At 44.0% G+C, this 12,762-nt stretch overlaps 1 protein-coding gene across 1 annotated transcript in view; it reads left to right on the top strand.

Moving 5' to 3' along the window:
* The window catches only part of LOC140206430 (atrial natriuretic peptide receptor 2-like), a 112,472-nt gene extending 100,247 nt beyond the window's left edge, over positions 1-12,225 (top strand). The window contains exons 20-23 of the mRNA XM_072274798.1: positions 1,179-1,331; positions 9,135-9,233; positions 10,376-10,467; positions 12,154-12,225. Of these exons, the coding sequence (XP_072130899.1) occupies positions 1,179-1,331; positions 9,135-9,233; positions 10,376-10,467; positions 12,154-12,225 (416 nt within the window). The remainder of the gene's footprint in view (positions 1-1,178; positions 1,332-9,134; positions 9,234-10,375; positions 10,468-12,153) is intronic.
* The last annotated feature ends 537 nt before the right edge of the window (positions 12,226-12,762 follow it).

Genomic DNA, 12,762 nt, shown 5'->3' with positions numbered 1-12,762 from the left:
ACGTACCTGTTCATAGGTTAATTGATCATTGTAAATTGTCCTGTGGTTAGGCTGGGGTTAAATTGGGGGTTGCAGGGCAGTGCAGCTCGGAGAGCTTGTTCTGTTCTGCACTGTATCTCTAAATAAATAAACTTGCACCTTTACTGAGCAGGTGGTCCACTCTACTCTCCTACCAGATTCCTTCTTTCCCAGCCTTTTGCCTTTCCCACCTATGATCTTCCAGCTTCTCACTTCGTCTCCTCTTCCCCACCCACCTGCCTCTGCCCATCACCTTCCACTGATTCGTCTTTCCTCCACCACATTTGTATTCTGGCATCTTCCCCCTTCCTTTCCACTCCTGAAGAAGGGTCTCAGCCTGACACATCGACTGTTTATTCATTTCCATTGAAGCCGCCTGACCTGCTGAGTTCCTCCAGTGTTGTGTGCATGTGTCTGTGTGTGTTGCTCTGGATTTCCAGCATTTGCAGAATTTCTTCTGCGTATGCTAAAGATTAAAGATTAGCTTTATTTACCACATGTACATTGAAACATACAGTGAAATGCATTGTTTGCATCAACAACAAAACAGTCCAAGGATGTGGCTGGGGGCTGCCCACAAGTGTCACCATGGCTTCTGGCACCATAGCACAACCACAACTTTCCTCTTGTAATAAACAGTGTACTTTGGGACACCCTGGGAGATCCAGTATCCAAGGAGCAACATTTCACAATTGGCTGGGTTAAACTCCAAACTCAATCTGCCATTTGTCCACCAATACCCAACTCCAACTGTTGGCAATACTCTACACTAACCACAGGATTATGAATCATTGTATCATCTGCAAACTTGCTAACCACTCATCCATATCTATATACTATACAGTGTATAGCACCGACAGCAAAGCTCTCAGTACAGTTCTCTGTGGAACAACACTAAGCATGAATCTCTAGCCTTGACCATTTTTTATAGGCAAGACAATTCTGAATCCAAATGGACAATTCACCATGGATCCCATGCATCCTAATCTTCTGGGTGAGAGACCTTGTCAAATGGCTGTGATGTCAGTATTGTCTGCTTGTTTGAAGATTAGTGGTGATTGGTTGCATGCCGATGTTCCCGTGGGATTAACGGATGGATTATGGAAGCCCAACAGATGCCGAGAGCTGACAGTCATAGTCTCTCTTGCTTCTCCCCACAGATATGGTCGTATCTGGAGTTCCCAAGGAAAACGGCCTGAACCATGGTGGAGAGATTGCCAGCATGGCCCTGGATCTGGTTTCTGTCTGCAAGTCCTTTGTGATCCCACACATGCCAGATAAGAAGTTGAAAATCCGGGCAGGCATCCACTCAGGTAACACCTTCAAGTTCAAGATCAAGCTCAGTTTACTGTCATTCAGCCATACACATGTATACCACAGTACATATGTGTATCACATATGTGCAGTGAAAATTACGACTGAGAAGGTGCTCAGGAAGCTTAATGGTCTGAGGGTGGATAAATCTCCTGGACCTGATGGAATGCATCCTCGGGTTCTGAAGGAAGAAGCTGGAGAGACTGCGGAGGCATTAACAATGATCTTTCAAGAATTGATAGATTCTGGCATTGTACCAGATGACTGGAAAATTGCAAATGTTACTCCACTGTTTAAGGGTGGAAGGCAGCAGAAAGAAAATTATAGACCTGTTAGCCTGACATCAGTGGTTGGGAAGTTGTTGGAATCGATTGTTGGGGTTGAGATTACGGGGCACCTGGAGGCACATGACAAGATAGGCCAAAGCCAGCATGGTTTCCTGAAAGGAAAATCCTGCCTGACTAACCTACTGCAATTTTTTGAGGAAATTACAAGCAGGGTAGACAAAGGAGATGCAGTAGATGTGGTGTACTTGAATTTTCAAAAAACCTTTGACAAGGTGCCACACAGGAGGCTGCTTAGCAAGATGAGAGCCCATGGCATTACAGGAGAGTTACTAGCATGGGTGGAGCATTAGCTGATCGGCAGAAAACAGAAATTGGGAATAAACAGATCCCATTCTGGCTGGCTGCCGGTTACCAGTGGAGTTCCCGAGGGGTCGGTGTTGGGACCGCTGCTTTTTACAACGTATGTCAATGATTTGGACTCTGGGATGAATGGATTTGTGGTTAAATTTGCTGATGATACAAAGATAGATGGAGGAGCGGGTAGTGTTGAGGAAACTGGGACCCTACAGAGAGACTTTGATAGTTTAGGGGAATGGGCAAAGAAGTGGCAAATGAAATACAATGTTGGAAAGTGTATGGTCATGCACTTTGGTGGACGAAATAAACAGGCAGACTATTATTTAGATGGGGAGAGAACTCAAAATGCAGAGATGCAAAAGGACTTGGGAGTCCTTGTGCAGGATAACTAAAGGTTAACCTCCAGGTCGAGTCGGTGGTGAAGAAGGCGAATGCAATGTTGGCATTCCTTTCTAGAGGTATAGAATATAAGAGCAGGGATGTGATGTTGATGTTCTATAAGGCACTCGTGAAACCACACTTGGAGTATTGTGTGCAGTTTTGGGCTCCTTATTTTAGGAAGGATATACTGACATTGGAGAGGGTTCAGAGAAGATTCACGAGAATGATTCCAGGAATGAAAGGGTTACTGTATGAGGAACGTCTGGCAGCTCTTGGGCTGTATTCCCTGGAGTTCAGAGGAATGAGGGCAGATCGCATAGAAACATTCCAAATGTTAAAAGACCTGAATTAGATATGGCAAAGTTATTTTTCATGGTAGGGGATTCTCGGACAAGAGGGCACAACTTCAGGATTGAAGGACGTCCATTTAGAACTGAGATGTGGAGAAATTACTTTGGTCAGAGGGTGGTAAATCTGTGGAATTTGTTACCATGAGTGGCTGTGGAGGCCAAGTCATTGGGTGCATTTAAGGCAGAGATAGATGGGTTCTTGATTAGTCAGGGCATCAAAGGGTATGGGGAGAAGGCAGGGGAGTGGGGATGACTGGAAGAATTGGATCAGCCCATGATTGAAAGGCGGAGCAGACACGATGGGCCGAATGGCCTACTTCTGCTCCTATATCTTATGGTCTAACACAGTACAAATAACTTACACACACAACACAAATAATATTACCACAAATTAATTAACAAATAATATGGTGCCTATTCGATACAAGTTAAAAGGTAAACAGTATAATGCTTCTGGAACTTCATACATGATGAGTCCAGGGTAGTGGCAGGGAGTTCAGTAGTCTCACAAACCTGGAGGAAGAAGCTGTTTCCCATCCTAACAGTTTTTTGCCAAAACAGTCCTGCACTGCTGAATTTGTTCCTTCTGGCCAGGTCTTTATTTCCCTTTAAACTGGCCTGACTCATTTAATTAGTGGCCAGTAGGTGTGAATAAGTACAACAGACAAGTGGTCAGAGAAACTGCAGAGAGTTATGGTCACAGCTCTTCACAGAAACCAGCCTCCGCTCCACGGACTCTGTCTACACTTCTCACTGCCTTGGTAAAGCAGCTAGCCTTCTAGCTGATCAAAGACCCCACACACCTAGGACCTGGGGAGTACTTGTGCAGGATTCCCTCAAGGTTAATTGTAGGCTGTGTCAGTGGTCTGTCTGGGTACCATATCCAATGCAGACATTGGTGACCATGGTTTTCCATATAGATCTATCCTTCGTTCTTTAGATGACTTCCATTTCCTCGATGTGTAACCACCTGGCTAGGCTTTTGATGTACATAAGCCGAGGTCTTCCTCTAGGTTTGCTCCCCTTGATCTTTCCAGAGAGTATAAGTTTTTCTAGTTCATTTTTCCGCATGATGTGTCCTAGGAATCTGAGTTGTCTTTCTCTTATTGTTGGTATGAGTGATCGAACTGCTTGGGCTCTTCTGAGAACTTCTCCATTTGATGTGTGTGTGGTCCATGATATTCTTAACATTCTCCTGTAGAACCAAAATTCAGCTGCTTCTAGTCTCTTTTCCATTGCTGGGGAAATGGTCCAGTGGTAGGGAAGGAAAATGCAACGTTAGCATTCATTTTGAGGGGACTAGAATATAAGAGCAAGGGTGAAATACTGAGGCTTTATAAAGCACTGGTCAGACCACACTTGGAGCAGTCTTGAGCCCCTTATCCAAGAAAAGGTGTGCTGGCATTGGTGAGGGTGCAGAGGAGATTCATGAGAATGATTCTGGGAATGAAAGGGCTAACATATGAGGAGTATTCGATGGCTCTGGGCCTGTACTCACTGGAGCGTGAAAGATTGAGGTGAGGTGGGGGAATCTCATTGAAACCTATGGGATAATGAATCTGTGGAATTTATTGCCACAGACAGCGGTGGAGGTCTAGTCATTGAGTATATTTAAAATGGAGGTTGATCGGATCTTGATTAGTAAAGGTGTCAAAAAGATTACAGGGAGAAGGCAGGAGAATGGAGCAATGCAATGGCAGGGCACACTTGATGGGCCGAATGACTTAATTATTCTCTGTTGTCTAATGGTCTTGCTGTCAGCAAGAAGTGTGAATGCTGACACCAGCCCCAACTGCAAAGCATGATCCATCACAAAACCCCACAAACTCCTCAAACATCTCAAACTACCATAAACCCCAAACCATTCTGAGCCCTTAATACATCTCGAACCAACCCAGTGTCACCCGTTGCTCCTAATGTCCCCCTTCCCTTAAAAGGAAATTTAATCCAGATCCTATCACGATCATTATCACGACCGCTCTGTCAGACAGGTACCTTCCCCTAGGAATCAGGCCCTCATGCCTCAAATCAAACTCAACCAGCTATCAAACAAGACAACAGCAATGCAAAGAATCTGTCAGAATCTGAAGTTTCATATCAAATATTGTGAAATCTGTTGTTTTGTGGCAACAGTACATTACAATACATAATAACAAATATACTTTATACTTTGTCACCAAACAATTGATACTAGTACGCACAATCATCACAGCGATATTTGATTCTGCGCTTCACGCTCCCTGGAGTACAAATTGATAGTAAATATTAAAAATTTAAATTATAAGTCATAAATAGAAAAATGGAAAGTAAGGTAGTGCAAAAAAACCGAGAGGCAGGTCTGGATATTTGGAGGGTACGGCCCAGATCCAGATCAGGATCCGTTCAGCAGTCTTATCACAGTTGGAAAGAAACTGTTCCCAAATCTGGCCGTACAAGTCTTCAAGCTCCTGAGCCTTCTCCCGGAGGGAAGAAGGATGAAAAGTGTGTTGGCTGGATGATGGGTCGTGTCCTTGATTATCCCGGCAGCACTGCTCTGACAGCGTGCGGTGTAAAGTGAGTCCAAGGACAGAAGATTGGTTTGTGTGATGTGCTGCGCCGCGCCGTGTTCACGATCTTCTGCAGCGTCTTGTGGTCTTGGACAGGACAACTTCCATACCAGGTTGTGATACACCCTAGAAGAATGCTTTCTACAGTGCATCTATAAAAATTAGTGACATATATAATAAATTAAATAGGTAGTGCAAAAAGAGAAAAACATGAGGTAGTGTTTATGGGTTTACTGTCCATTCAGAAATCTGACGAAGGGGAAGAAGCTGTTCCTGAAACATTGAGATTTTTTTTTTGACATCTTAAAATGAAGTTGCTTACCCATGGCTGTGACTGTGGATTTCAGATGTAGTGGTCCTAAACAGGAATGTTTGATGATTCCCATTGGAGCTGCACCCAAAGGGTCACCACTTATTGGAGCCATCTTAACTACCGCTTTATGGGATCATAAATGCCACGAGATGAGGCACAGAGCCTCAGCAAAGACACAAACACAAGAGGGGCTGGTGCTCGTGTTGCGGTAGCGTCACGCTGACCGACCGCAATGCCATCCTCTGATTGCCTGAGAGGAGCTGCCAGTGTGATGGTCTACCACAGCTTTCTCACACACAAGCAACTGAACTGAACTAAAGTGAACTTTCCTAAAGTGTTTCAATGACTCTGTGGTTTGACGTTTTATATTTTGTGGGTTTTTTTTGCTCAATTTTTGTCATTTGTGCGATTTGTTTTTAATTGCACATTGGGTACTTGATGTTTTCCATGGTGTTTCTTTGTTTCGTGACTGTCTGTGGGAAGATGAATCTCAGGGTTTATACTGCTTACACACTTCGATAATGGATGTACTTGATTCTGGACCATTCCCCCACTAAGCCCAATTCATGTTGAAGCTAGGGGCTCCCTCCTCCTCTCTTTCTGTGATCACTGGATTCAAGCACAATGTTCTCCTGACGGGTTACCTATTGGTGGGTCCCCAGGTGGCTGTAGAAGCCGATCTGAGATCCATATATTCTGGTGCAGTGTGGGCAAGAGTAAGTGGTGTCTGTCGTTAGCGGTTGGGTCTTTTGGTTGTTCACTCTCGCCTTTCATAGTTGCCACTTGTTCTCTGTGCACAGCGGAGGTGTCTCTCATGTAGCACAGATCCCTCTTGAACAGATTTCCTCCAGGTCTGTCTACACAGAGATAAGGACAAATATTTAACACCTTCAATGTGTAAATAACCTGACTTAAAGAAAAATAAACATTAGCTTTAAATGCCACATGTACATTGAAGCATTCAGTGAACGTGTCACCTGTGTCGATGACCACAGTCTGAGGATGTGCTGGGGGTAGCCCGCAAGCATCACAAAGCTTCCGGTGTCAACACAGCATACCTACCACCATCACAACTTAGTAACACTAAGCTGTACGTCTTTGGAATACAGGAGGAAACCGGAGCATCCGGAGGAAGCAGACACGGTCACTGGGTGGGCGTATGAACTCCTTACATAAAGTGGCAGCAACTGAACTTGTATTGCTGATGCTGTGATAACATTACAGTAACCACTGGGCTACCACGTGCCCCTTTCATTGCCTCATTGGTGTTGGCAGTGTGAGGGTCTAACAGTTTTCTCCATCTGCCACTCCCTGATTTGAGCCTGAGGTCCCACACCAGCAGATTCAGGAACATAGAAACATAGAAAATAGTTGCAGGAGTAGGCCATTCGGCCCTTCGAGCCTGCACCGCCATTTATTATGATCATGGCTGATCATCCAACTCAGAACCCTGCACCAGCCTTCCCTCCATACCCCCTGACCCCCGTAGCCACAAGGGCCATATCTATCTCCCTCTTAAATATAGCCAATGAACCGGCCTCAACTGTTTCCTGTGGCAGAGAATTCCACAGATTCACCACTCAGTGTGAAGGAGTTTTTCCTAATCTCAGTCCTAAAAGGCTTCCCCTTTATCCTCAAACTGTGACCCCTCGTTCTGGACTTCCCCAACATCGGGAACAATCTTCCTGCACCTAGCCTGTCCAATCCCTTTAGGATTTTATACGTTTCAATCAGATCCCCCCTCAATCTTCTAAATTCCAACGAGTACAAGCCTAGTTCATCCAGTCTTTCTTCATATGAAAGTCCTGCCATCCCAGGAATCAATCTGGTGAACCATCTTTGTACTCCCTCTATGGCAAGGATGTCTTTCCTCAGATTAGGGGACCAAAACTGCACACAATACTCCAGGTGTGGTCTCACCAAGGCCTTGTACAACTGCAGTAGTACCTCCCTGCTCCTGTACTCGAATCCTCTCGCTATAAATGCCAGCATACCATTCGCCTTTTTCACCGCCTGCTGTGCCTGCATGCCCACTTTCAATGACTGGTGTATAATGACACCCAGGTCTCGTTGCACCTCCCCTTTTCCTAATCGGCCACCGTTCAGATAATAATCTGTTTTCCTATTTTTGCCACCAAAGTGGATAACTTCACATTTATCCACGTTAAATTGCATCTGCCATGAATTTGCCCACTCACCCAACCTATCCAAGTCACCCTGCATCCTCTTAGCATCCTCCTCACAGCTAACACTGCCGCCCAGCTTCGTGTCATCCGCAAACAGTTATTACTGCACAACCATCGGGTTCCTGAACCAGAGAAGATAACTTCACTCACCTCAACCAGAACTGATCGCAGAACACAGCCGATGCACTCATTTTCAAGGAGTCTACGACTTGTCCTTAATACCATTTATCAGTATCAGAATCAGGTTTAATATCCCTGGCAGATGTCATGAAATTTAACTCCGCGGCAGCAGGCTAATGCCATACATGATAATGTAGAAAAAATGAATTACATAAGTATATAAATATGCAAGTTATATAGTTAAATTGAAATGGGTAGTGCAAAGACAGAACAAAGAGTGAGGTGGTGTTCATGGGTTCAATGTCCATTCAGAAATCAGATGGCAAAGGGGCTTTATACTTTATACTTAATTGTCGCCAAACAATTGGTACTAGAACGTACAATCATCACAGCGCTATTTGATTCTGCGCTTCCCGCTCCCTGGATTACAAATATTAAATATTAAAAATATTAAAAATAGTTAAAATTAGTAAATATTAAAAATTTAAATTATAAATCATAAATAGAAAATAGAAAAATGGGAAGTAAGGTAGTGCAAAAAAACTGAGAGGCAGGTCCGGATATTTGGAGGGTACGGCCCAGATCCGGGTCAGGATCCGTTCAGCAGTCTTATCACAGTTGGAAAGAAGCTGTTCCCAAATCTGGCCGTACAAGTCTTCAAGCTTCTGAGCCTTCTCCCGGAGGGAAGAGGGACAAAACGTGTGTTGGCTGGTTGGGTCATGTCCTTGATCATCCTGGCAGTACCGCTCCGACAGCGTGCGGTGTAAAGTGAGTCCACGGACGGAAGATTGGTTTGTGTGATGCGCTGCACCATGTTCACGATCTTCTGCAGCTTCTTTTGGTCTTGGACAGGACAACTTCCATACCAGTTTGTGATGCACCCTAGAAGAATGCTTTCTATAAAAATTAGTGAGGGTTTTAGGGGACAGGCCAAATTTCTCTAGTTTTCTCAGGAAGTAAAGGCGCTGGTGGGCCTTCTTGGCAGTGAATATAAACAAGTAGTTGTTTCTGAATCGCTGAGTACGTGTTTTCAGGCTTCTGCCCCTATTTATACATTTTATTTTTATTTGTATTTGCACAGTTTGACTTTTTTGAACAATAGTTGTTTGTCAGCCTTTGTGTGTAGTTTTTCATTGATTCTATTGTATTTCGTCGTTCTACTGTGAACGCCTGCAAGGAAATGAATCTCAGGGTTGTACAGTCTATGGTGACAGATACACAGTGTACTTTGATCATTTACATTGCATTTTGAACTTTGAAAGGTCCTGTTGTGGCGGGTGTCGTTGGAACCAAAATGCCTCGATACTGTTTATTTGGAGACACAGTGAATACTGCGTCAAGGATGGAGTCAACAAGTGAAGGTAAGGTTTGAGACCTTTCAGTGTCTTTCAACATAAAACATATGAACATCGAGCTGTAGAGCACAGTTCAGCTCTATGTTGTTGTTCTGATCTTTTAATCTACTCCAAGGTCAATATAACCATTCCCTCCCACACAGCCCTCCATTTTTTATATTATTCACATGACTTTCTAAGAGTCTCTTCAATGTTTGTAACGTATTTGTCTCTACCACTGCCCATGGCAGGGCATTTCATGTACACACCACTCTGTAAAAAAAAACCTACCTCTGATATGCCCCTGTATTTTCCTCTAATCACCTTAGAATTGTGTCTTCTTTTATTAGCTACTGACACACTGGGAAAAAGTCTCAGCCTGTCCACCTGATCTATGCCTCTTATCTTGACACCTTGGTCACGTCACCTCTCATCATCTTTCATTCCAAAGAGAGAAGTCCAAGCTCACTCAACCTATCCTCATAGAACACCCTCTTATCCAGGCAGCATTCTGGTAAATCTTCTCTGCACATTCTGTAGCTTCCACATCCTTCCTATAATGAGGTGACCTGAACTGAACACCATATTCCAAGTGTGGTCTAGCCAGGGTTTTATGGAGCAGCTCTTGAACTCAATCACTTGACTAATGAAGACCAACCTTCTTAAACACCCTATCAACTTGCGTGACAATTTTGAGGGAGCTGTGGACGTGGATCCCAAGATTCCTTTATTCCTCCATGCTGCTAAGAATCCTGCCGTTAACCCTGTACACTGCCTTCAAACTTGATTTCTAAAGCTACGGTGTAGCAGTTAGTTCAATGCTATTACAGCTCGGGACACTGGAGTATGGAGTTCACTTTTGACACGATCTGTAAGGAGTTTGTAAATTCCTTCCCTGTGTGCGTGGGTTTCTTCTGCATGCTCTGGTTTCCTCCCACAGTCCAAAGACATGCTGGACATTTTGTAAATTGGCCATCCTGTGATTAGGCTAGGATTTAATAGGTGGCTGCTGGCCAGAGCAGTTGTTTGGGCCAGAGGGACCTATTCCACACTGTCTCTCTAAATAAATAAATAATTTTCACAAGATTTCAATAAGATACCCCCTCTTTCAGATTAAACTACAATAACCAATTTAATGAATGTTGATGGTTGCCATTTTTTCCTCCCAGCGTTGAAAATACAATGCAGCTCCAGTACTTATGACCTGCTGAAAGAAATTGGAGGTTACGTTCTGACCTGCCGTGGTCCACTCCTTGTGAAGGTATGGTTTGCCACCAAATTATCAGCCAACTTTCAATAGACTAGCTACAATTTTGGTGAGCTCATTTACAAACCACTAGTCCACTTTACTGTGGCAGCATAATGATTAAGTTACTGGAGCAGTAACCAGAGGCCAGGACTATCTCTCTGGAGACTCGGATTCAAATCCCACCATGTCAGCTGCCAATTTAAGATTAATGAAATAATTCTGGGATCAAGAGAGAGCCTCATTACTTGCGAAAAAAAAAATTCTAATTCTCTTGAGGGAGAAAGAAATCTACCCTCCTTAACATCAAAATGTGACTCCAGACCAGACTGAGTGAAAAGGAATCCTCTCATATTCCCATTAAACTTTTCACCTTTCACCAAATTGGACTTCGTTGACATATTTTTGACATCTCATTTTGAAAATATTTCCTTTACATGTCAAACAAGTTAGTAATTATATACCTCCATCAAATCTCACCTCAATCTTCTACTTACAGGCTACTTCCAGCCATTTCACCATGGCTGATCCAATCTTCCCCTCAGCTCCAGTCTCCTGCCTTCTCCCCATATCCCTTCATGCTCTGACCAATCCAGAATCTATCAACCTCTGCCTTAAATATAAAAACTTGGCCTCCACATCTGCTTGTGGTAAAGAATTCCACAGATTCACCATTCTCTGGCTGAAGACTTTCCTTCTCAAGTCCGTTCTAAAAGGATGCCCCTCTATTCTGAGTCTGTGAACTCTGGTCTTAGATTCTCCCACTATAGGAAACAAGCTCTCCACATCCACTCTGTCAAGGGCTTTTAGCATTTGATAGGTTTCAATGAGGTCACCCCTCATTCTTCTGAATTCCAGTGAATACAGGCCCAGAGCCATCAAACACTCTTCATATGACAAGCCATTCAATCCTGGAATCATTTTCAAGAACCTCCATTGAACCCTCTCCAGTTTCAGCACATCTAGTCCACTTGAAATGAATGCTAACACTGCGTTCGCCTTCCTCACCAGACTCAAACCTGCGAATTAACCTTCAGCAAATCCTACACAAGGTCTCCCAAGTCCCTTTGCACCGCAGTTTTTTGTACTTCCTCTCCATTTAGAAAACAGTCATATGCAGAGGGAATTGAGCAAATTTAAAATGAAGTGTCGAAATATGTTAGTAAAATTCAATTTGGAATTAAGAAGCAAATTTCTTCCAAAGGTGAAAAGGAGTTTTGTATACACAAAGAATCAATTTTCCATCCCTAGTTTCAGCTGAAGTCCAAGAAATAAATAGACTCAGCAGGTCAGGCAGCATAGCAATTAGCATGGATCCTATTCCGGCTTTCAGAGTTCAGAGTTCAGTTCTGGCGTCCTCTGTAGGAAAATTGGTATGCTCCTTCCTGTGTGCACACGGGTGTCCTCCCAAAGTCCACAGATGTACCGGTTAGTAAGTTAAATGGTCTTTGTATAATTGTCCTGTGATCAGGCTAGGGTTAAATCTGGGATTACCGGGTGGTGTGGCTAGAAGGTTTGGAAGGGCCTATTCTGCACTGTATCTCTAAATTAATAATCTGAGGGAGTTGTTGGGAATGTGGGGAGAATGAAATGGGATTCGTGCAAGTGGGCAGCACAGACTCAATGGGCCGAAAGCACTATTTCCATGCTGTATGCATCCGACTGAACCTTCATCACTGTGTGGTGTATTCTTCCTCCTAGGGGAAGGGAGAGATGATTACCTGGTGGCTCAATGGGAAGGAAGGTGAGGAACCAGAGTCCCAGGCCGAGTAGAGACCAACCCCATGATTCTGACCCAGTGCTGCTGTCTTTCCTCTCCAGAAGTTATCGGACTTCCCACCGAATGTTCTACAGCCACAGCCGAGAGAATTCTCAGAGTTAGTCTGTCCCATGTTTGGTGTTTTCCAGATGTCGATCACAATTCTAGTTTTGACTCAGCACCTCACCCACACACAAGAATTAGAGGCAGAATTAGTCCATTCAGCCCATCAGGTTTGCTCTGACATTCCAACATGACTGAGTCGATATCTCTCAATTCTATTCTCCTGCCTTCTCCCTGTAACATTGACACCCTGACTAATCGAGAACCTATCAACTTCTACTTTAAATATATCCAATAACTTGGCCTCCACAGGCGTCTGAGGCAATGAATTTCAGATTTACCACCCTTTGTCTAAGGGAACGTCTCCTCATCTCTCTTCTAAAGGGACGTCTCTCTGAAGGTGTGCCCTCTGGTCCAAGACTCACCCACATCTCCACATGCACTCTGTCTAGAGATTTCAATACTCAATAGGTTTCCCTGATCCCCCC

This window comes from Mobula birostris, chromosome 12 (assembly GCF_030028105.1).
Source record: "Mobula birostris isolate sMobBir1 chromosome 12, sMobBir1.hap1, whole genome shotgun sequence".
Taxonomy (NCBI): Eukaryota; Metazoa; Chordata; class Chondrichthyes; order Myliobatiformes; family Myliobatidae; genus Mobula; species Mobula birostris.
This window is presented reverse-complemented; position numbering and strand designations above follow the sequence as displayed.